The sequence below is a fragment of the Narcine bancroftii genome, chromosome 1 (genome assembly GCF_036971445.1).
Source record: "Narcine bancroftii isolate sNarBan1 chromosome 1, sNarBan1.hap1, whole genome shotgun sequence".
NCBI classification, from domain to species: domain Eukaryota; kingdom Metazoa; phylum Chordata; class Chondrichthyes; order Torpediniformes; family Narcinidae; genus Narcine; species Narcine bancroftii.
In genome coordinates this window covers 72,361,931-72,387,400 of record NC_091469.1, presented here as the reverse complement: position 1 = coordinate 72,387,400, position 25,470 = coordinate 72,361,931, and the positions used below count along the sequence as shown (strand labels likewise).

Here is a 25,470-nt window from a genome sequence, read left to right as displayed (position 1 = left end):
GCAGGAAAATGGGGTTGAAAGGAAAAATACATCACTCACAATTTAAATGGCAGAGCAGACTCAATGGGCCAAATGGCCTAATTCTGCTCCCAAGACTTATGGTCTAAGCCAGTGGTTCTCAACCTTTTTCTTCCTACTCACGTACCACTTTAAGTGGGAAGGGAAGCTTGAGAATCACTGCTCTAGACTCAATTGTTACTGAAATATTTTGCTTGAGAAAAATGGTCATTGGCCCTCTTCCTTTGGAGTTATGAAACCGTGCATATAACGAGTTAATTAGGTATGATTAAAACAGTACTTTTCAAACTTTTTCTTTCCATCCACATACCCCTTAAGAAATCCCTTACTAATCACAGAGCACTGATGGCATAGGGCACACATGTCAAACTCTCGCCGTAATTATATTTGGCCCGCAAGATCATATTAAATATATATTAGAGTTGGCCCGCTGGTCGCCGCGCCAGTATAGCGCATGCACACTGAAGGTGAAAATGAAGACGCTGGAGGTGTGGAGGGATCTCAGAGACCCGAATCCCGGGGATCGGAGCGCCGCACTCAGCCCGCCCGGCTCCCGGACACACAGAGGCGGCTGGAGTTGGGGACCATCCTCGCTGGGTCTGCGCTTCAGCGGCGACGCCGGACCGAACGTCTCGTTGGCGATGCCTTCCCCCTCGCTCCGTGCGCGGCGGACCCTGCCTCCCGCTCCTTTTGTTGGAGACGAGCCCGGCGCTGTGAGATCGCAGTTTAATCCCTCTCCAACCATGGGAGGGGGGTGGGAGCAACGCGCTCTTCTCAGCCAATTCCTCCACTGCCCCGGACGCCGGCGTTTCAACGGGGGGGGTTTGGGTGCCTTCGTCAGGCGATCGACCTGTTGGTCCAAGACAAGGGAAGAGCGTACAAACTCCACACAGACAGCACCTGAACTCGGGTGAACGTGGAGCTGCGACCCCACATTCCACATCAGGACTGTGTGTAAGATTGGGAGCAGTGAGATGGAAGCTTATTTTGTTCCTGTGATTTAAGCCTTTCTTGGGGTGGGGGAGGTCCTTCTCTGACCACTTGCCTAACAATTAAGCTAATCAGATGTGGAGTTACCACAATACAACAGTTCTCAACCTTTTTCTTTCCACTCGCGTCCCTGTGCCATTGGTGCTCTGTGATTAGTAAGGGATTGCTTAAGGTGGTCTGTGGGTGGAAAGAAAAAGTTTGAAGACCACTGCTTTAATCATCCCTCATTGACTCGTCATGTGCACGGTTTCAGATCTCCAAAGGAAATGGGCCAATGACAATGACAATGAAAGAGTTTATCCAAAACTATTATTAAACATTTATTTTAATAAGAAAAAGTTTAACATTACATATGTTGAAAGAAGAGAAAACATGCAGATGTTGTTGAAAATTTTCAATAAATATTTAGTTTGGCCCTCGACTTAGTCCAAGTTTTTAATTTTGGCCCTCCGTGAATTTGAGTTTGACACCCCTGGCATAGGGAATACTTAAAGTGGTATGTGAGTGGAAAGAAAAAGTTAAGAACCACTGGTCTTGGCAAATTGACCAAACAAACACAGGAGAAAGCCCTGAATCTTGACATTTACAGGCATTTCATACTCTGGACCCAAGCGTGCAAAACAAAAAAGCCAGTAAGGCCTCAAAAGTTGGAAGATGTATATTCAAACCTTGATCAAAATTTCAGTTTTAGTCATCTCTTCAAAATACAAATTATACCAAATCAGAATAGCATGCAAGGTGGCACAACAATTACTGGAATTCAATATCCTCAAGCACCTGAATTATTTTTATTTGGGAACTTAGAAGGCGTAAAACCTAAAATGAGGTTGTTGAAATATCAGTTAAAATTTGTTAACCTCATTTTAGCAGTGGCCAGGAAATCCATAGCAGTTATTTGGAAATCTGATTCCCAACTTGGTTTAGCACACTGGAAGATAGAAATACTAATTGTGTTCCACTGGAGAAGATCACCTATAACCTCAGAAACAGGTATGAAGTATTTTCAAGAATATGGAATTCATACCCAAGGTACATTGAGGAAAAGCTTTAACGATCTGCCTTCCTGTCTCTTTTCCCCTGGCGCTAGATAAGGACCTAGATAAGTCATGTTATTTGTCCCTTGATGTGAGTGGGGTTTATCCTAGGTGAAGCCAATCTTTTCTTTTTATTATTCTTTCTCTTTACTTACTTTTTCTTCTTTCTTGGAGGGTGGGAGGGTTCCTCTTATTTTGTTCTCCTTTCTCTCTATTATCTTTCTATCATCTTTTTCTCCCTTTGGTTCAACATGGACATTGAAATTGCATTTTTGTAGTATTAAAGTAATTTTTCTTTCTTTATAATAATTTGTATTATTTTGTTAATATTATTGATTATTCTTAATTGTGTCTGCATGTTGATTGAAAATTCTCAAAATAAAATATTTTTTAAAAGTGGCACAACACTCACAATCTCGCAGATAGATAAAAGAACAGAGCCCTAATGTGACGGATTATGTAATATTTTATATTGTATATAGATATGTTTTAAAAGGAGATAAATTGTGGCAGATTTTTTTAGTGTAGGTCAAATGCAAACACTTAAAACAGATCTCATTTAAAATGCCAGAGCTCTGCTCAAGCCAGACAGTCCAGGCTCTGGGAGCCTTTCAGAAGATTAGGTCCGGTGCCACAGTTTGCTGTTCTCAGAGAGTCATGTGGTTTTCTCAGAGAGAGAGAGAGAGAGAGAGAGAGAGAGAGAGAGAGAGAGAGAGAGAGAGAGAGAGAATTCAGTTCTACTGGAACATGACAAGCTGGCAAGCTTGTGAAAAAAAAACCATTTTGAAGACAGGTTGTGAATTCTTAGTTCAGCCTGGTCAAAGCCCTTGTGGTCCATACAAGAGGAGAGGACTGGCTGCATAACGTTTCACTTGAAATAAAGGAAACAAAAAAGAACTCTGTGGTGACCTGAAAGAAAGAAGTTATCATCTGGAAAACCCTGATGGGGAAAGTTTCTTCAGCAAGACACTGAAGTGGCTTGTCAAAGGAATCAGTTTGTGTCCAACAAACAACAAATTTCTCTCTGAAAACTGACAAGAACCTCCTGAGTGGTAACCATTTACCTTTCAAGCATCAAAGCCTGGTGAAATTCATTAATGTTAAATTATGTGCACAGTATAAGAATTGCCTGCAACCAGTGAACTTGGAGTAAGAAATGAGATCGGACTGTGAATCAAATAACTTTTTTTGAACTTATATTCACAAACATACACGTGTGCTTAGAATTAGAAGGGGGTTAAGTTAATAGTAATAAGTTAAAGTTTGATCCTGTTTTCATGCTTAAAGATAATTAAAAGCAACTTTTCTTTAAGTTGTCTTGGTGAATTTCTATTGCTGCTGGGGTTTGGGGTCCTCTGGGCTCATAACACTAGTATGTGAAAGAGAATCCAGAACCCATGGTCTTGTGAGCAAAAGGGACGCATCAGAATTTCTGAACAACTGGAAAGCAGGTTACCAGAGTTTAACTGTACTTGAATGATGCATTTAACATAATCCAGCGCAATCTGCATGGTGAAAAACAAAAACTGGAGATGCTGGAATTTTCAACAAACAATAATCTGCTGGAGGAACTCAACAGGTCAGGCAACATCTATGGGTAGAAATGGTCAGTTAACATTGTGTCGATACTAAAGTAGAAAATGGATAATATATAATGTACATGAAAGGAAAAAGAAGTAGAGAGGAGCCAAGTGGTGATCAGGTATTGGACAGGAGGTGGAGAGCCAAGTAGGTGGAGAACAAAGTGGGGAGGTGAGGAGTATTAAAGAAAGTATAGGGGAAGGATATAGCAGAACCAGATGGAGGTGGATGTTACCTAAAATGTCCAGGAGGAATATGTGATTGTTCCTTAAGCTTGTTTTTGGCCTCACTCTGACAATGGATGAGGTTGAGTACTAATGTATCTGTCATGGAAATACAGTACAACTCCAAAATCGGATTCTCCAAAATCGTCAATTATCCGAAAAAAAAATTTAAATTGGATAAATAAGGATATCCCAAACAAATCAGAAATCCTCATTTATCCAAAATTTTTCAGAGCTGAACTGACCAGAGATCTTGGGATCCTGACAGCAGCAGGAACATTGGGCTCCCGGGTGGCAAAGAGAAACTCAGGCTCCCGGCAGGTGTGGAACCTCAGTGGGGAAGTGTCAGTGTTCGACGGCGGCCAGCATTATTTTTGGTGAGAATTGAACATTATTTTAATGCTTTAAAAGCCCTCCTTTGTTGTTTGTTGTTTTTTTAAACATTGATACAAGTGATTGGGCTGTTTTTAAAAAATGACCAGTTCTCCGAAAAAACTGTTTACCCAAAATAGGCCTGGTCGTGACCATTTTATTTATCCTCGATAAAGGGTCCCAACCCAAAATGCTGACTGACCATGAATGCTGTCAGACCCGCTGAGTTGCTCCAGCAGTTCATTGTTTGCTGTGATGTTCCAGAGATAGCAGAACAGAAAGTTTTCTGGTATAATATGTTCTCATTTTGATGAAATATTTGCTTATACTTTATTTCCTTACCACATGAAGGAAGTCATTCAGCCCAATGAGTTTATGGTAGTTCTCAGAGCAATCGAACTCCCCCACTAATCTTCCCTGCAACCTATTCTTTCTCCATTCCTATCAACTCCCTTGAGATTCTACCACTCAATCCAATGACTTTACCGTAGCAAATTATCTTATCAACCACATGCATCAGAGGTGTGAGGAAACTAGAACACTAGGATGGTAAAGGGAAAATGTAGTACAGTGAGAATGTGCAAATACAACGACATATTGAATTGAACCTGGATCACTGGAACTGAAAGCAGCGCCACTATGCCACCTGTAATACAAAAACATTTTGCTGCCACGTTAAAGTTGCCTGGTTACAAAGTCCAAATGTTAAAAGGTTCAAAGTTAATATTTAATTGCCTTTAATGTTGCATCAGAACACCATCACCTTTTTTTAAAGCTACATATTTTTGAGTCAGATAAGTAGGCACAATACTTTGCACAGTTGCCATTTCACAGCTTCAGTGATTCAGTGGTGCCGTAGGCATAGAGTTTGCATGCTCTCCCTTTAACTGCATGAGTACTGCTAGATTAATTTGTGACTGTAAATTAGTCCTCAGTGTGAGTATTTGGCAAAATAGAAATTAACAGGTAGAGAGCAAGTTACAGAGCATGCCCATAAGTTCCAATAGTGGACAACCTCTATTGGGAGCTGGCATTTCCCCATTTTCTTGACAGAGAGGATCCAACTTGTCAAACTTATGTTCCACTCACAGTGCAATACCACTTCCTGCTAATTTTCCCTGTGAACTATTCTCTCTCTCTCTCCCCCCCCCCTCCAAATTCTTCCATTTGTTTACACACTGAATGCAATTTAGTGCAGACAATTAATCCTCCAGCTGCACATCTTTTGAGATTAAGCACATACAAACTACTCTGGCAGGATTAGTATTGAATCTGGTTCATTGGAGCTTTGAGGCAGCAAGTGTACCTGCAGCATCACTGTATAAACCGCTGGCAAGCGTGACCTGCTCTCTGTAGTTGTTTGTCATAACATGGCAACACACATTCAGAGTCAGGAATTTATTCACTACCTTGAAAAGTGTGGAGGTGGGCATAATGGAATGGGTCATCAAGGTTTCTTCAAAAAGACAGTAGAAAATAGATGCTGGACAACTTTGTGCCTGATTTCAAAAAGATTGCTTTGCAGGAAAAAAACTGAAAGTGCTGGTTTTAAAATGCAGAGGGATCTGGATGTCCTCCTATATAAAGTAAAAAGTTAATATGCAATTAAGACCAAGCAGGAAAGAAATCTCAATCTTTATTACAAAGGGAATGGCGTCTGTAAATAGGAAAATTTTGCTGCAAAGATACACTGGGTTGCTGAGATTGCACCCAGCATATAATTTTTGTTTCCCAAAAGGGACGTGGTCTTGCAATGGAGGCTGCTTAAGAACGTTTATTCCTGAAATAATACTTTATGAAGAAAGGTTGAACACACAAGGACTCTGCTCCCAGGAGTTTAGAAGAATGAGAAATGATCTTACTGAAGTACATCAACATTTCTCAGTGGCATGGGGACAGAGGGACGGGGGGTGGGGGGGGAGGAGGAGAAAGGGTGCTTGACAGAGTAGATGCCAACAATGTCTCCTCAACTTCTGTGGGAGAATCCCAAATTAATTTTAGAAATAAGGGATCATCGATTCTCCAGAAAACTATACAACTCAATGCTGGATTCCATTCATGAATGGATGCACATCCAAGCTACATTTTTTTGGGACCCGGAAGTGATGTCTGTTTCGCTCAAAAAAAATGTTCAGATAATTGAAGATTTCAGAAAAATATATTTATCTGAAAAATTTCAAAGCTGAAATAACAATTTCGACTGAAAATCTTTGGGTAAATGAGGATATCTGAAACAATCAGAAATCCTCAGATATCCGAAATGTTTTTCAGAGCTAAACTGACATCACAGGTTGAAAAAAATTTAATTTAAAATATCTTACTTTGTTCAGGTTGTTTTTCAGTAAGGATTAAACATTATTTTATGCTTAAACAGCCTTCCCTTGTTGTTTGTTGTTGTTTAAACACTGTTACAAGTGATTTCCTGTTGCTTCTAGGTGTTTTTAAAAAAATAACCAGTTATCTGAAAATATCATTTATCTAAAATTGGCCCGGTCCTGACCATTTCAGATAATCAGAGTTGTACTGTATTACCCAAGACAAAAATTAAAAAGATCCAGTATCCAGCAAGCAGTGATATTCTGGAAGATAACATGGTTGTTCCTGACATTTTAGATCAATGAGAGATTCCTTTGCGATGGGGTGGGGGGGGGGGGGGGGGGGGAAATGGCAGTGCGGGGTGATCTGGGAGTGACATCAATAGGTAGAAACTACAATAAAAGACTATTTTTTTTTAAATGAATTATTCAGACATTTACATTTTGGGAAATGATTTACAAAAGAGATACTGTAGATTTTACTTAACATTTTCCTTGCAAGTGAAAAAGACTCATTGCAATTTTCTTGGATGAAGCAATGCTAATGGTGTAAAGAAACAAAAATGAAAAGTGTAGATGCTGGAAATCTTTTAAAAATATGCTGGAAATAATCAGAAGTCAGGCTGCATCTGCAGGAAAGAGAGGTAATGTTTCAGGTTGAATATCCTTTGACAGAACTGGAAGGAAAGAAAAACGCAAAGCTACAGGGCAATGCCTCTAATAGGATGAAACCTTCATAAAATGGAAGCAATATGTAGTCAAGATTATTTGGTCAATGAATGAATGGAAGCAGTTAGAGGGTGAGAACTATTTACAACCCCAAAGGACTCAAAAACGAGCAGCAACAGAAATTCACCCTTAAACAAAACTGGTTTTATTTTCTTAATACATAATACGATCAACACTTAACTTATTATTATTATTAACTTAACCTCCTTCTAATTCTAATCAAACGTGTATGTAATGTTTGTGTGTTGAGGAAAATTATTTTTCACTGTCCAATCGTTCACTTTTCACTTCTCCAAGTTCACTGGTATCAGGCAATCTTCCATACTGTGCACAGAGTTGAACAGTTTTTATATTCACCAAGCTCTGATGCTTTAACTTAAGATGTACCACTGAGGAAGGTCTTTGTTGGTTTCAGTGAGATATTCATTGCTTGTTGGACATACAAACTGATCCCTTTCAATCAACAACTGAAATGTCTTACCGAAGAAACTTGTCCCCTCTTGGGTTTTTCCAAAAGATAACCTCTTCTTCCAGATTACTACAAAGAGTTCTTCTTTTTTTCCCCCTATTTCAGGAGAAACATAATAACCAGCCACAACCCCTGCAATTGACTAGATATTTAGAAACAGGCTGAACTCATAACTCAAAACCTGACTTGAAATGGGGTCTTGCAGCAGGTCTGCCAACTTGTAGCCTTCACCACAAACTGTTGCAGAATATTCTGACAAGCAATGAATGCTTTTTATTTGCAAAACCATGTGACCCCTCTTACAACAACAAACTCCACCAGACATTTAAAACTTTGTTTAAAAGCAAAAGGGTTCTGTTCTTGAGCCTGGTCCATTAACACCTATTTGTAAAACTCTCACAAACACTTTCCATTGTCTCTGCAAAGCTAACCGTAGGCACAAAGTCCACCCTTGCATATCTCTTGCACAGCAAATGAGATGTGTGTTTGTGAAATGTGACCTGACAACTAAACCTCAAAATCTTAACCTTTTAAGATATATTTTATAATAATTTTATGAATATATTCCATAACAGAACACAGACAAGTGGTTGGGAGTGTTGTAGAGCTAAGGGATCTAGGAACAGCAACATTGTACCTTGTAAGTAGCATCACGGAGATAGGATGGTCAAAAGGGATTTCAGTATATTGGCCTTCATCAGTCACTGTGTTGAATATAGAAGTTTGGAGTCATATTGTAGTTCTATAAGACGTTGGTGAGGCCATATTTGGAGGATTGTGTTCAATTTTGGTCACAGTGCGGTAGTAGGAAATATGTTGTCAAGCTGGAGAGGAAGAGAGAATTTTTATGAAGATGTTACCAGGACTTGAAGGCCTGAGGTTGAGCAGGAGCCTGAGGGGAGGTCTCATAGAGGCATAAACAAAAACAAAAAAAATCACAAAAGGAATAGATCAGGAGAATGCACAGAATTTTTGCCGAAAGTTACCAGGTACCCAAGGGCTAATTATATATATTTTTCTTACACAGAAAAAGCTGCTCGATGAGGTAGATGAAGCAGGGACTATTACAATGCTTAAGAAACATTTGGACAGATGCGTGGATAGAATAGATTTAGAAGGACATGGGCCACAAGCATGCAGGAGGAACTAGTGTGAGTGGGACATTGTGATTGACGTGGGTAAGTTGGGCACAGAGTCTGTTTTACTCGCATCCAATTTAAATTCTACACAAGAACATTCAGCTTAAAGGAGGGGGATAAAAACTATGAAACAACCAAGCTTTCATGAGCAAATAATTAAGTACAAACAAAATGAAAGAAACAAACTGGGAGTACAAAATTAAATTTGTCAAAAAAAAACAGGGGAAAACAATCATTACTCTCCCATCCAAACCAATACAAAACTTTAACATGAAAGACAGAAAGGAGAGCAACAGACTGAGTGAAGAACACAAGGTTAAAACTTTACACATAATATTAGTTTGCCATTAAACAGTAGTTACAAGTTAAAATAATTGAGCATGAAGATCAAAATTATATCCAATATATAATGAACCAAAAATAAAAGGTTCCACCTTTCAACATTAGAAGTTCAAACATCCTCTCATTTGGTTGACACCATGGAATTCAAAACAAATTCTAATCATTCGTACTTCCTATGCCAACCATAAACAGTATAGCATAAAATGGGAATTTGAGGATACATCACAATTAAGTGGTGTCTGCCAAAATAGCAACAGGTATCTAAGAAAATAGTGCAGCAGCAATTTATTTATGGTTTTAATTCATTGTAGAAAACCATCACTTTGTGCATAATTCCTGGAATAACACAACCAAACAACTCTGGGTCAAGCAGAAAATCTGGAAATACTTAAAAATTGAGTAACAGGCCTTCATCCTAATCTTGATATCAGCTAAATCTTGACCATTTAAATTGTTAATCAGAAGTGAACAGATTAATCAACATCATGACTAAAGAAACAATAAAAACAGTATTTTTGATGTTCTCTATATGAGTTTTTAAAAAAAGGCATTTTACAAAGTCACCCATGGGCTTACCAGAAATGCAGATACTGGAGGAAAAATTGGATCATTGACAAGTAAAGGTTAATGGAACTTTACCTGAGCAGTGCTGTGCACCATTGAATCTCAGGGCCAGATCCTTTACTCCTTAGAAGTTTGCAACCAATTTGAAAATTGACTGTATGGTTGACAGTGAGGAAAACATTTGTAAACCAGGAAAATGGGAATCAAAAGCATGGATGGGGGTCAGAAGATACAAAACTGGGATGTACCATATATACTCATGTAATAGTTACCCCCCCCCCCACCTATTTTGGCCCAAAAATTGCATTTTCCATATGACCCGTGTAAAGGTTCCCCACGCCCACTATTTTTGGAATTGACCACACACCCATCTGATCTCTTCATGCCCCAACCGTGCATCCCCGTCTCAGCCGCCCTCTGAGCTCCTGATGCCCCAACCAAGGACCCTTGCCCGACCACCCGCCTATCCGAGCTCCCGACACCCCAATTGCCCACCCATCTGAGCTCTCAACACCCCGATCGTGGATTCTTGTCCCAGCCATCCGCCCACCAATCCCAATGCCCAATCGCAGATCCTCCCCTGCCCACTGGAGCTCCCAATGCCCTAACTGCAGACCCTCATCCCAGCCACCTACCTACAGGACCTCCTGATGCCCTAGCCACAGACTCTCCCCTAGATTACAGCCACCCACCCATCTGAGCTCCCTATACCCTGGCCACAGACTCTCCTGTGCATAAACCACCTGTCCATCCAAGCTCCTGATGTCCCAAACACGGATTTACCACTCTGTCCTGGCCATCCGAGCTCCCATAAGTGAAGGAGGAAATAGCAGAGGCTCTGGCAGTAATTTTCCAAATGTCATTAGATATGGGGATAGTGCCGGAGGATTGGCGCATTGCGCATGTGGTTCCGTTATTTAAAATGGGTTCAAGGAGGAAGCCTGGCAACTATCGGCCTGTAAGTTTGACGTCTGTGGTAGGTAAATTAATGGAGAAAATTCTTAGAGATAGTACTTATAAACATCTGGATAGACAGGGTCTGATCAGGAGCACTCAACATGGATTTGTGGGAGGAAGGTCATGTTTGACCAATCTGATTGAATTTTTTGAAGAGGTGACTAGGACAGTGGATGTTGTCTATATGGACTTCAGTAAGGCCTTCGATAAGGTACCACATGGAAGGTTAGTTAAGAAGGTGTAGTCTTTAGGTATAAATTTTGAGATAGTCAAATGGATTGAACATTGGCTGAAAGGGAGAAGCCAGAGAGTGGTAGTGGATAATTGTCTGTCAGGTTGGAGGCCGGTGACCAGTGGTGTACCTCAAGGATCTGTATTAGGCCCATTGTTGTTCGTTATATACATTAATGATCTAGATGATGGGGTGATAAATTGGATTAGTAAATATGCAGACGATACTAAGATAGGTGGAATAGTGGATAATGAAGAAGGTTTTCAAGGATTGCAGAGGGATTTGGGCTGCTTAGAAAAGTGGGCTGAAAAATGGCAGATGGAATTTAATGCTGATAAGTGTGAGGTGCTTCATTTTGGTAAGAAGAATCAGAACAGGACATACGTGGTAAATGGGAGAGCATTGATGAATACAGAAGAGCAGAAAGATTTAGGAGTAACGGTACATCGTTCCCTGAAGGTAGAAACTCACATGAATAGGGTGGTGAAGAAGGCTTTTAGTATGCTGGCCTTTATCAATCATTGCATGGAATATAGGAGTTGGGAGGTGATGTTGAGACTGTATAAGACGTTGCTGCGGCCTAATTTGGAGTTCTGTGTGCAGTTCTGGTCGCCTAATTATAGGTAGGATATAAACAGAGTGAAGAGAGTGCAGAGAAGGTTTACCAAAATGTTACCTGGGTTTAAGCATCTAGAGTATAGGGAGAGATTGGACAGATTAGGTCTTTATTCTTTGGAGCGTAAAAGGTTGAGAGGGGATTTGATAGAAGTATTTAAGATTATGAAAGGGATAGACAGAGTGGATGTGGGTAGACTATTTCCGTTAAGAGGAGGAAAGATTAAAACAAGAGGACATGAGTTAAGAATTAAGGGGCAGAGGTTTAGAGCTAACATGAGGGGAAACTTCTTTACTCAGAGAGTGGTAGACGTGTGGAATGAGCTTCCGGGAGAAATAGTGGCGGCGGAGTCAATTGTATTATTTAAGAAAAGGTTGGACAGGTATATGGATGAGAAGAAGATGGAGGGTTATGGGCATTGTGCAGGGAGGTGGGACTAGAGAGGGGTGTTTGGTTTGGTGCGGACTAGAAGGGCCTAATGGCCTGTTTCCGTGCTGTAAATTGTTATGTTATTATGTTAAAGTCGACCCCTTCAAATTTGACACAAAAAATTGATCCAAAAAACTCAACTATTACACAAATATTTCAATGCTCAAAAATGAGAGGTTAATGTGTATGGAGAGGATAAATAAGACAAACAAATACATAATGTTGGGACATTGTTAAGTTCCTTATGGTAAGACAGATAGATAAAGTGGTTATATAGATATATCAATTGCTGATATTTATTGGCCTAATGGGTCAAGCACATTGATACAATAGTCAAGAAAACAAACTAACTCCCTACTTTCTCAGAACTAAGGAAATTTAGCATGTCCAATCTCTACACCTCCATTCCCCATACCAAAGGTCTCAAAGTCCTTTGTTTCTTTTGGAACAGACCGAACCAGACCCCTTCTAGCATCACCCTACTCTGCCTGGCAGAACTTGTTCTCACCGTCAATAACTTTTCCTCCTCCCACTTTCTCAAATTAAAGGGGTAGCCATAGACACCCACATGGATCCCAGCTATGCCGGTCTTTTTGTTGGCCTCGTGAGACAATCCATGCTACAAGCTCCCAACTCTTCTTCTGCCTCATTGTACCCATGATGAGCTTAACAACTTTATTAATTTTCCTGCTAACTTTCACCCCGACCTCAAATTCACTTGATCCATCTCTGGCGACACTCTCCCCTTTCTTGATCTCTCTGCCTCCATCTTGAGAAATAAAATTTCTACAGAAATTTTCTACAAACCTATCTACTCCCATAATTACCTCAACTTCTTCACACCCTATCCCCTGTAAGGATTTTATTCCTTTCTCTCAATTCCTCCATCTCTGTTGCATCTGATTCCAAGATGAGATCTTCCATTCCAGATTCCAAGAGGTCTTCCTTCTTCAAAAAAACGTGGCTTCACCTCCACCACCAATTCAGCCCTTATCCACACCTCCTCCATTTCCCACATCTGCTTTCACCCCCTCTGGCCTCAAATGCAACAAGAACAAGACTCCCTTTGTCCTCACCTACCACCCCACCAGCCTCCATAGCCAACATATTTTCTGCAATTTCCATCAACGACATGATCCCCCCCACCAGAAACATCTTCAACTCTCCACCTTCCGTAGGGATTGCTCCTTCCATGACTCCCTCGTCCATTCATCCCTTCCCACTAATTGCCCCTTTGCACCCACCCCTATGAACAAAGAAAGTACCAGAATTGCGCCCCATGTCCTCACTCACCACCAGTTGGGTCCCAAAACAGTCCTTCCAAGAGAAGCAAAGTTTCACTTGTGAATCTGCGGGGGTCATCTACTACATCTAGTGCTCCTGTTGTGGCCTTCTCTGCATGGGAGACACTGGACGCAGATTGATATCATTTCGTTGAGCACCTTCATACTGTCTGCATCTGTAAAAGGGATCTCTCAGTGGCCAAACATTTCAATTCTGTGCCCCACTCCCACACTGGCATGTCTCTCCATGGCCTCCTGCACTGCCAAAACAGAGCCACCCATAAAATGGAGGAGCAACACCTAATATTCTGTCTGGACACTCTCCAACTGGATTGCAATAACGACGATTTCTCCGGTATTGCGAGACAATTCCCCATTTTCCCTCACTTCTGTTTCTCTGTCTCCTTTTCTCTAGCTCTCCACCTCCTTTCATTTCCCTTCACAGAGCTATTTCCCACCCCCTCTGTTTTCTCTCATCCCTGGTAGGGAGAATCCTGGGAATTATAAATCTGCGAGTCTTTCGTCAGTGGTGGGCAATCAATTGGAGAGGAATCCTAGGGATAGGATTACAAGCATTTAGAGAAATATAGTCATCTCATGGATAATCAGCACAGCTTTGTGAAGGATAGGCTTTGCCTCATGAGCCTAATTGAGTGTTTTGAGGAAGTTACAAAAGAAATTGATGAAGGTAGTAGGGCAGTATATGTGCTGCAAGTTTTGTAAGTGGGATAAGTTATTTTTTTTTTTTACACGGAGAGTACCAGTGCTTGAAATGCGTTGCTGGGGTGGTGGTGGAGGCTGGTACAAGAGGAACATTTAAAAGACTCTTAGACACAATCGGTTGTGGGTGTAAAGTAGGAAAGACTTAGTTTGTTGAGTAGGTTTCTAGCCATCAGAACCACATCGTAAGCTGAAGGGCTTCTACTATGCTGTTGAGTCCTATATTCTACTTAGCACATTCTAAGCAAAAGTTAAGCCAATCAATCACAGCAAATAACTGTTCAATTCTTCTGAAAAGACATTTCTAAATTGCTAGAACCACTCACAGTACCATCCATAATATTTGGAACAAAGACACTTTTTTAAAAAAAACTTTATTTGCCCTGTGCTCCGCAATTTAAAAATTTTAATTTAACAATTCACATGTGAACATTTCAGATTTTACTCAAGATTATTTGTGTACATTTTGGTTTGACCATGTAGAAATTACAGCACTTTTTATACATAGTTCCCTCATTTCAGGGCTCCATAATACTTGGGACATATTAGTCATGTTTAGTACCTTGTTGCACATCTCTTGCATTCAATGACTGCTTGAATTATGTGATTCATTGACATCACCAGGTGCTGAGTATCTTCTCTGGAGATGCTCTGCCAGGCCTCTACTGCAGCCATCATCAGCTCGTGCTTGTTTAGGGGTTTCTCCCCTTAAGTTTTCTCTTCAGCATATGGAAGGCATGCTCAATTGGACTTAGAGAAGGTAACTGACTTGGCCATTCAAGAATTTTCCAGATTATTAAGATGATTTGGAAATTAATGTGAACTGAAATTGTTAATCGAATGTTTATTTGGATTAAAATATAGAAGTAATGAGTATTATTTTTTCTTGCTAGGTTTATATTGCTATTACAAATGTTTTGTTGGGTGGGGAAGTGCGGATTCCACCATCCTTTTCCTAACCAACATGCCTACTGTGGCGACAGCTGCAGCCTGCACAGTGGGGGGAGGGGGAGTTGTTGTAATTGGATACATGTTTAAGATAGATGTTAATTTTATTACTTTTTTCTTCTTACTTTTCTTCTAGGTTAGAGATATTTAAGGCGAGTTAATTTCACTGGATTAAAGTTGGGGAGAAGAGATGTCGTAAGATTTTGAATAATTGGACTTTGCTGAAATGGTTATGGTTAATACATTTTAAAAAGAATTTGTAGGAGTTATTTTAGCAATATCTTGCAAAAGTAACAATAATTATATAGGTTCAGAAATGGAAAAAGATGAAGTTGCATATTTTTAGATGATTATATAAAAAATAGATATCCTATATCTATTTTTGAAAATATGGAATCTATATTTATGAAATGATGTTTTTGAAGGTTTAATATGATGAGATAACGATTAATAATGAGATGCAATATTGTAAAATTAAGTACAATAATGATAAGAGATATAATGTAATCTGACAACAATGATGCAATTTTAACTTGCTTTTTTTGTATTTATGAAATTTATACGTGGTAAAGTCAAGAAAAATAGATTCTTCTAGTTTGGATGATAGTTCTAAGAAACATCTTTCTATTTTTCTTTCTGTGTCTTTTCTTTATTTCTTTTTGGGGATTTCTTATCTTTTCATTTGGGAGAGGGGGTGGGTAGATTAGATTTGGGTTTTAAAAGCCATCATATAACATGATTATGTATTAATATACTGTATATGAATTTTGAATGTGAATATATGTATGAATGACTTGAAAAATTCAAAATAAAATTAAAAAGCTTTGAAAAACTAGTTTTTTGTTTTAATAAATGTTTAGGATTATTGTCTTGCTGTAGAATGAAGCGCCATCCAATGAGTTTGGAAGCATTTGTTCAGACATGAGCAGATATTTCTATATACCACAGAATTAATTTTGCTTCTACCATCAGCAGTTACATCATCAAATAAGACAAGTGCACCAGTACCTGTGGCAGCCATAAATGCCCAGGCCAAAACACTTCCATCACCACTTTTCACAGATGAGATGGGAAGCTTTGGATCTTGGGCAGTTCCTTTATGCATCCATACTTTGTTCTTGCCATTACTCTGATACAGGCTAAACTTGGTCTCATCTGTCCACAAGATCTTTTTCCAGAATTCTTCAGGCACCTTTAAATACTTCTTGGCAAACTATAATCTGACCATTCTGTTTCTGTGGCTAACTAGTGGTTTGTTTTGCATCTTGCAGCGTTACTCTATATTTCTGTTCATGAAGTTTTCTGTGGATATTAGTCATTGACAGATCCACACCTGCTCCTGAAGAGTGTTTCTTCATTAAGAGGCAGTTAGTGCCACCCTTTACAACACCAGTAATTGGGACCGGGGTTGAAATCCTGTGCCGTCTATAAGGAATTTGTATGTTCTCCCGTGTCTGCATGAGTTTTCCTTAGGGGCTCTGGTTTTCTCCCACCATTCAAAACGTACTGGGGTGTAGGTCAATTGGGTGTAAATTGGGAAGCACAGATTCATAGGCTGAAATGGCCTGTTTCCATGCTGTATGTCTAAATTTAATTTAAAAATGTTAAAAGACGAGAATTCTTCTGTCATCAGCAATGGATGTCTTCCTTGGAAAACTAGTCCCTTTGCGATTACTGAACTCTTTATGATGTAAACAGTTGATTTTGGTAATCCTATGGATGGGGGATGTCTCTTACTGTCTTTAATTCTTGTTTTTCAGCCCCATAATGGCTTATTTGACTTTCAATGTCACAACTCTAGTCCTCGTGTTGAAAAGTGGGAACTACTTAGAAGCAAGCCTAGCTCTCTTTTCCTGCACTGAAGAAACAATTAAACACACCTGAGCAATCACAAACACCTGTGAAGTCAAATGTCCCAAATATTATGGTGCCCTGAAATGAAGTGACTATGTATAAAAAGCACTGTAATTTCCACATAGACAAATCAAAATGTATACAAATAACCTTGAACAAAATCTGAATGTGAAAATTAATTCACATGAATTGTTTGATTACTAATTTAAAACAGTGGAGCACAGGGGCAAATAAAGGAAAAAGTGATCATCCAAAACATTAGGTGGGCACTGTAGATGGCCAGTTGAAGTTTTCCATGGATAATCTTCAGCTCTCTGGACTTGCACTAGTCAACTAGTTGAGAGAACACATATGATGCATACTGTAAGGCAGTTCTCTGACCTAGCTTATACATGCAACACATACTTCAATCCTCCTTCATTACACACACCAACCACCTCTTCCCCCACCCCCCCCCCCCCCACCCCCCTCCGCCACTACATGCTCACCTGCCAACTTTCAAGGCTGAAACATTAAGTGTAAATGTATACATAAAATATTCTATGCATAACTTGCTAATATGGCAACATACAGTACAATTTACTAGTGTGAAACTACATAAAAGTACATTTTAACCCTCAAGATATTCTTCAAATACAGGATAAATTTGATTTCCACAAGCAAAGAGCGAAGTACAAAATGTTACACCTTGCCAGGTAATAAATAAAGTATAAAAGGATGAAAGTAGGGATTTATTGTGCCATTGATGTATAATGTACAATGTCTGAATTTCATGCAAGAATGATACCATTATACAGTTCAACAACCTGAACAAATATGCCAAAATACTGCTGAGTTATTTAATTCCAAGAAAATGTACTCCATCCCAAATTAGCAAAAATAATTCTCCATTTATAGATTACATAAGAAAACAAGTAACAGAATAGATCATCCAGCCGCTTGCTCTGCCATTCAAAAAAAATTCATAACTGATCTTTTCTATCAACATTCCTTTCCAGCTCAAAAAAAACCTTTTAAACACAAAAAAAAAAACCATTCCTTTCCAGCTCTAACTCCACATGTCCTGATTCCCTTAACATACAAAAGTCTATCAACCAGTCTTTAAATATATTCAGCAATTGAGCAGACAACCGTCTGATTCCAAGAGTTCTCAATTGCAAGTGAAATTACTTGTTAACTCTTTCTTGAGACAGAGTGATTTTTTTCCAGAAAGTCTGTGACCTCTGTCTTGCCCCAGAAGAACGTTGTACATTTCAATTACATCATCTCTCATTCTTCAGTTTTGGCCCAGGCTGCCTGTGGGATCAAAATTGCCAATTCAGCAATCAATCTGTAGAACCTCAACAACAGTCCTTCCTTTGCAATTAACCCCCATAGGCAGAGAGACCCATTTGTACACAATATTCTCAATATGGTCTCACAAGATTTATATTTATTTAAATTTGGACACAGCATGGTAACAGGCCCTTCCACCCCATGAGCTTGTGCCACCCAAATAACCTCAAACCCCGTACGCAATGAAGGGTGGGAAGAAACCAGAGTGCCTGGAGGAAACCCATACAGACACGGAGAAAACATAAAAAAATCCTTACGAACAGTGCCAGATTCAAACCCAGGTCACTGCCGCTGTACTAGCATTGCACTAACTGTGTTGTCCTGAGCAAGACTTCATTTTCAAATCCTTTTTTCTACTCTAGGCCAACAGACCACTTCCCTTTCTAGTCGCTTACATCACCTACAAGTTAAATACCCAGGGTTCTTCTAAACACCAACACCTCTCAATCACTCAGCATTTAAAAAAGCAAGTCTGTTTATTTCTCAAAGTGGATAAGATCAATTTTTTTTCACATATTTCATTGACCATTCTTGACTATTCACCTATCCAATTCATATCACCAGAGCTTCTCTGCATTTTCTTCATTGACCCTAATTCCGAGCTACTCAGCCAATTTGAATACATTACCTGTGATCACTTCATCCAAATCATGAAACAATATGAATACCTGCACCCGAACATCTATTCCCAAAGCATCTCATTAGTTTCAGCCTCCCAACCCAAAAATTATCTATTTTTGTCCATTAACTTGTATATTTGCCCCAATAATGTCCACTCCAGTTTGGTTTAATAATCCTGTATAGCATTTTCTGAAAATTCAAATGCACCCCATCAATCAATTCCCCCTTATCCATTTGGCTTGTTACAGCTTCAAACAACCAAAGATGACTTGTGAAAAGCAAACTCCCTTACATAAATTCATGCTGATTCTCCACGACCCAAACTACCTTGTCACCACTTCACTAATAGGCTCCAGCATTTCTGTACTACTGAAAAATTCAAAAGCTTCTGGTTTTCTTTCTTAAATAGTGGAGTTACATTTGGGACTTCAATCAATGGAAATCTGAGAACCCATGGAAATTTTAGGTGGCAACCAGTCATTCACCATCTACATTGTGTGACAGATTATGTTATATTTTATATTGTATATAGATATGTTATAAAGGAGATAAATTGTGGTAGATTTTTTTTAAGTGTAGGTCACAAACAAATACAAACACTTCAAAACAGGTATCATTTAAAATGCCAGAGCTCTGCTCAAGTCAGACAGTCCAGGCTCCGGATGCCTTGCAAAAACTTTGAAGGATGCCTATAAAGACTTCACAAGTAGATGTTAATTGGACATGCTGTGGAGTAATGGATTATTGTTTTGGAAAGCAACAGATGAATGAATTCAGAAGATTAGGTCCGGTGCCACAGTCTGGGTGGAGTTTACTGTTCTAAGAGGGTCATGTGGTTTTTCTCTGAGAGAGAATTCAGTTCTACAGTTCAGTAGCACCAGCTTGGACTGGAAAATAACAAGCTGGCAAGCTTGTGGAAAAACCCTATTTTGAACACAGGTTGTGAGTTCTTAGTTCAGCCTGGTCAAAGCCCTTGTGGTCCATAAAAGAGGAGAGGACTGGCTGCATGTTTCACTTGAATAAGGAAAACAAAAAATAAATCTGTGGTGACCTGAAAGAAAGAGGTTGTCATCTGGAAAACCCTGATGAGGGAAAATTTCTTCAGCAAGACAATGAAGTGGCTGTTCAAAGGAATCAGTTGTGGATGTCCAACAAACAACAAATCTCTCTTTGAAAACTGATAAGAACCTTCCTGAGCGGAAACCATTTACCTTTCAAGCACCAAAGCCTGGTGAAATTCGTAAATGTTCAATTCTGTGCACCATTTAAGAATTGCCTCCAAACAGTGAAACTTGGAGAGCAAGAAGCGAGATTGGACTGTGAATCAAATAACTTTTTTTGAACTTATATACAAATTACATACACTTGCGCTTAGAATTAGAAGTTAAAGTTTGATCCTGTTTTCACATTTAAAGATAATTAAAAGCAACTTTTGTTTAAGTAACCATTTGTCTTGGTGAATTTCTATTGCTGCTGGGTTTTGGGGTCCCCTGGGCTCGTAAAAATTGCTACGTCATTCCAAAAACTTGAGAAGCAGCTCATCATCCTCAAGTTTTATCATTTCTTTGTTCTATTATTTTCTCGCATGTTAATTTTTCACCTCTAGACCTGAGATTCTCCATTATTTCTAAAAGATCTTCTATCCCTTCCAAGAAACAGAAAAGGAGAAGGGTATATATTTCTTCAAACCCATGCCATTGTTCAATATAATGATGGATGATCTAATCTTTGGTCTTAACATTCTGTCTTATTCCTTTCTTTCTTTTTCTTTTTAAATTTTTTTTGAGCAGAACATAATAATCCATATTCAACATATTAACAAAGCAAGGCAAAATAATACACATAACATAAAATTAAAGAAATACACAATATGACAAATTTTAAATTCCATCCCTTATTATTAAAAGTGATTATCTATTAAAATGATTGTACGTATAAATCAGTTAAATACGATTATAACAAATTGCATTATACCTTAATAAAATCTAAAAGGGATATTACCCAGGATAATCATAATTAAACCCCATAAATCCATTTATATAAAACTAAGACTAATACTAATCTAACCCCCTCCCTCCAATCAAGGTTAGAAGAAAAATACAAAGATGGATCAAGTTGCAATCTCCAGAAGAGAGACGGATCAGGACTAGAGCACCCAAATCATCTAAAACTGCCAATTATAATAGTATTCTATAAATGAGCCCCATAAATTTTTCAAACTGTAACTTTTTATATTTAATATTATATCTAATTTTCTCTAAACTTAGCTATGACATTACATCATGTAACCATTGTGTGCGAGGCTGTGAGAGTTCATCTTTCCATTTCATTAAAACTGCTCATCTGGCTATCAATGTGCTAGTACATTTGTTCTGGTCTACAACTCCACAGCTCTCTAAATCTCTCACATTTCAATAAATTATGTTTTAGCACTCCCCGAGTCAGAGAATTCTAATTATTTGTCATCCGTGGGAAACTCCTTCTTGTCTCAGTCATAAAGCAACTGGCATCTTGACCTCATATGGTATCTACTAGTTCTTAAATCACACCACAAAGAATAGGTCTCCACAATGTTCACATTGTCAAGGCCCCTCTCAATTTTGCGTTACATTTTCTAATCTTATTTTGAAAATCAAGTTTAAAATTTAAAAGGGTCATGTCAAAATAAATACAATCTTTTCAATATAGGTGCAAGAGAATCAAACTCTTGTGATGCACTGGGGAAATCTCATTAAAATTAAGACAATAACTCCATTAATGAAGCCACCTATGTTTCAATCTCTGATCATTTACCGGTGCTGACTGCATCGTATGGTAAAAATCTGTAAAATGCATATACTAAAACTGCAATTGAATTAGAGCCAGGCAGAACAGAAAAAGGCTCTCCTGCCCACTATGCTGTGCCATCAAATGCACCCATTTACACTAATCCAATTTACCTGCATTTGGTCCGGAGTGTTCAATGCCTTTGTAATTCTAAAACTTGTTCAGATGCTTCTTGAATGTCACGCAAGAAACTGCCTCCACCACCTTCTCAGACAACATATTCCAGACTCCAACCACCCTCTGTGTGGAAGAAAATTCCCCTCAGCACTCCTGTAAATTACCTGCCTCTCATCTTAAAATTGTGCCCTTAAATTTAAACAATCACATCATGGGAACTGCCTATCCTATTTACCCCCTCACAATTAAATTTAAACAACCCCATCATGGGAACTGCCTATCCTATTTACCCCCTTCAGCCTCCTTTGATCCAGGTTAAACAAACCTTTACCAAAAAAAAGACAAGGTTTGTAGGTTAATTGGTGTATTTGGGTAGCATAGGTTTGTGGGGCAGAAGGACCTGTTAGTGGGTCGTAATAGTATATTTTTTTAAAAGAAAACAGCCTATCCAGTCTCTTCTTGTAACTGAATGAGAGTGAGAGTGAAGTACAAAATATAATATTCCATACAAGACCGCAAAATTTCAACATCACTTTTACAATCTCGTTTGATAGATATGGGATGAAAGTATCACCATAATTTCAGAAAAGTTGCTTGAAAGTAAATCTAAACCAATTCTGTGCATTTCTCGTCCACAAAAGTCCTTTTGATAACAATAACTCAATGGATTTGATGTGGCTAAATTTGTTTTATCAGCAAACTTCTGTAAACAAATCTCTTTGTACAATTTATAACACTCATTATACATTTAGTAGCAGAAATCATGAAAAAAGGAAAAGTATTTAATACCAACTATTACAATATGAAAGGAAACTGCACAATTTGTCCCATCAACATATACTGTATCTTAAATATCAATCGCATACAAAATATAGCACTTCCCAAAGTTATCAAAAGTACAATTGAATGAACTGGTCCATTGTGCATATAGAGCAGCCAATAGAGCCACTGCATTGAAGCCCCAGGTCCAAGTCAGACCTCCAGTACTGTCTGTGTGGAGTTTGCACATTCCCTTTGGGGCCACACGTTTCCTCTGGATGCTTCCGTTTTCTCCCACATCCCAAAGATGTGCATGTTGGTGGGTTAATTACAAGTTGCCTCAAGTATTTGTGTGAGTGGTGGAATCTGAAAGAGAGTTGATGGGTGCGAGGTGAAGAATAAAATAAGTTTGGTGTAAATAGGCGCTGAATGGTCAGCGTGGACTGTGGCTAAAGGCCCGTTTCCTTGCCATAAAGCAAGAACGTACTTATTTCCTTGATACCAATTTGGTAGTTCAAAATATGCTGGTTTTCTATTTAGTAGTCATGGACTTCCAATCAGTACAAGCCCCATCAACAAGTAAATTTAGGTACAAGTTATATTTGAACATTTTGAGAATACCTCATCAGGTTTGCAAATAAAAACCACAGTCTCACATAGCACATGGACTTTATGAATCAGTTATAACTCATTCAACCTTCAATATTTAAACAGCACTTCAGAAATGTAGAATATCATTGACTCTACATGTGGCTTTTCAGGTATCACAGGCCAAGTGCTTTGTCAGTAAGTTAACAAGGATTTAACCAGCTAACATTCACCTCTTATGCTTAGTTGAATACAAAGTCAGATGATCACATGGACACCAAAACTACATACCAAATTCTATGGTACCCCACCAAATGTGTCGAGTAATAAATAATTAAGGTTTGGCTCAGGCACCTCATGGCAGTACTGCGTATCAATTTATCCAGCTCCGAATTATTTGCCAAGATCTTCATAAATATTTGCTATTTTATTGTCAAATAGAAGAATAACAGGTTTGTTTAAAAAATGTCAAAAGCTGTTTAGGCTACAACACAAAAAACCAAATGCATTTCTAATTCTGTTAAATTTCACCACAACTACATTTGTAGTAGAAACGGAAAAATTAGATTACTGTTCTAATTATGTGCAAAATACTTTCAGCTCGTCTTGTGCTGTATGAGGAGGTACAATTCTCTTAAAATCATATTTCACAAATTAATTTGGACAATGACTACGATGTAGGTGATCTTTAGTGCTAATAGTCTTAACTTTGATCAAATATTGACATATCACTAGTAGCCTTATTTAAACCAAATAAAAACTTTCAGAAATTATTTATGTTAGAAAACATCCCCTCAAAGAGAGGAACATAAATAACTTGCTTGGAAAACGATAAATACTTAATTTAAATAAAATAAATAGTATGTTGATCTTAGAAAGAAACTAGTTCTTCGGAGTGTACCAAATATAACATGACAATGAAAAACAGATCTATCCTGTTAAGATCTCCAGGATCCCAGAACCACCTTGAAAATACATGCCTTAAAGATTGGAGAACAAGTCCACAACTATCATCACTTCTGATTCTGCAAGCAGAAAAGCAAGCACATCCTTACATTGGCTGTGCCATAAGTCCCATTTTATAAAAATTACAAAAACTAAGTTGAATGCTACCCAATTAAAAACTGCAAAGGAAGCAAGTGCAAACCCTACTTAAAACAAAGCAATACGACTTCACTGCTGCTTTTGATTGGCTAGAACATTTATTTTTAAATCACATTTTCCAGTAAATCTTTATTCCCAACAATTCCAAAATATATGTTGACTAAATTATGCTTTGTGGGCAAAAAATTCAATTTTTGTAAAGATTACCAGATGCCTGCCTCCCATATATTCTCTTACAATGTTACTGAATGCATGTTTATAATCACCATTAAGGCTTAAACATTGTTTACTGTACTAATCTTCCTCGATCTCTCAGCGTTCAAGTGCTCGGGGACCAGAATGGTTGTGATGACGATGTTTAAAGTCTGGAATGACACAGCGTGACTGGGAAATCCGCGTTCTACGTTTTTGCATCTCTGCAGGACAAAAAGCCCGAAAATAATCGCCGACGAGGTTAAACACGGGCTGTCTGCTCGCACGGCCGTTTGTTGGGGCTGGGGGCGGGGGCTGGGCTGGGGAGGGGGCTTTCTACGTCGGCTCCAAGCCGGCTCCTGGGTCGCGGCCACCGGTCTGCCCTCAGCTCCAATGCTCACACCCCACTCGCCTCTTTCACGGTGCAGTCCGGCGCCAGATCGAACTCCTCTTTGTCTTTAGGAGTCTTGACGGTGACCCGGATGGTTCCAGACCCGTGGCCGGCGCCCGCCGCCCTCTCTGCGTTCTCCGCCATCCCGGAGCCGCCTGTCAACAGCCAGCCAGCTTCCTCATTGCAGCGTGGCACCACGGGAAATCCGCGAGGGAAATCGACGCTCTCAAAAACCGCGTGAAAAATTAAAAGAACGCAACCGAGGAACAACAGCGAGCGCCGCCGCTCTTTAACTAATATTTATTTCTCGAAGTCCGCCTCGGCTAGTTTATGTCGTTACCCTCGGAATCTAACCTATGACGATGACGCAAGGAGGGGAGGACGTTGCCAGCAGCGGAAGCTCGAGCAGAGGCAGAGGGAGGCAGCGACAGTGAACACCTACCATCATACAGCGCTCCCTAAAAATGCAGCAATATTTAACTTTTCCAAATAATGCACCACACTTTGGCCCACGTCGTGTTGGATTAAACGAACTTCACATTACCTGAAATTATTATTAAAGTGCATATTGGTGCTGGTTTGTCCAACGAATCCAGTTTGAAGATCGTTTTAGAATTAGCTATATTAAATATTTCTCATAAACAGAATTCATTATCAACATGCATGTTTCCTCCATTGTATAGTTAGTCTTGGTTGCTGTATATATGGAGCTGGCCAGCCC

At 39.1% G+C, this 25,470-nt stretch overlaps 1 protein-coding gene across 4 annotated transcripts in view; it reads right to left on the bottom strand.

Annotated features, from left to right (window-relative positions):
• Positions 1 to 25,070, bottom strand: part of LOC138759581 (ubiquilin-1-like) — an 85,444-nt gene extending 60,374 nt beyond the window's left edge. Inside the window, exon 1 of one of the 4 annotated variants that reach the window (XM_069930253.1) lies at positions 24,771 to 25,070. In XM_069930253.1, coding sequence (XP_069786354.1) covers positions 24,771 to 24,893 — 123 coding nt within the window. In that variant the 5' untranslated portion in view covers positions 24,894 to 25,070. The other 3 variants (XM_069930243.1, XM_069930267.1, XM_069930258.1) reach the window with 3 other exon arrangements.
• Between the last annotated feature and the right edge of the window lie 400 nt (positions 25,071 to 25,470).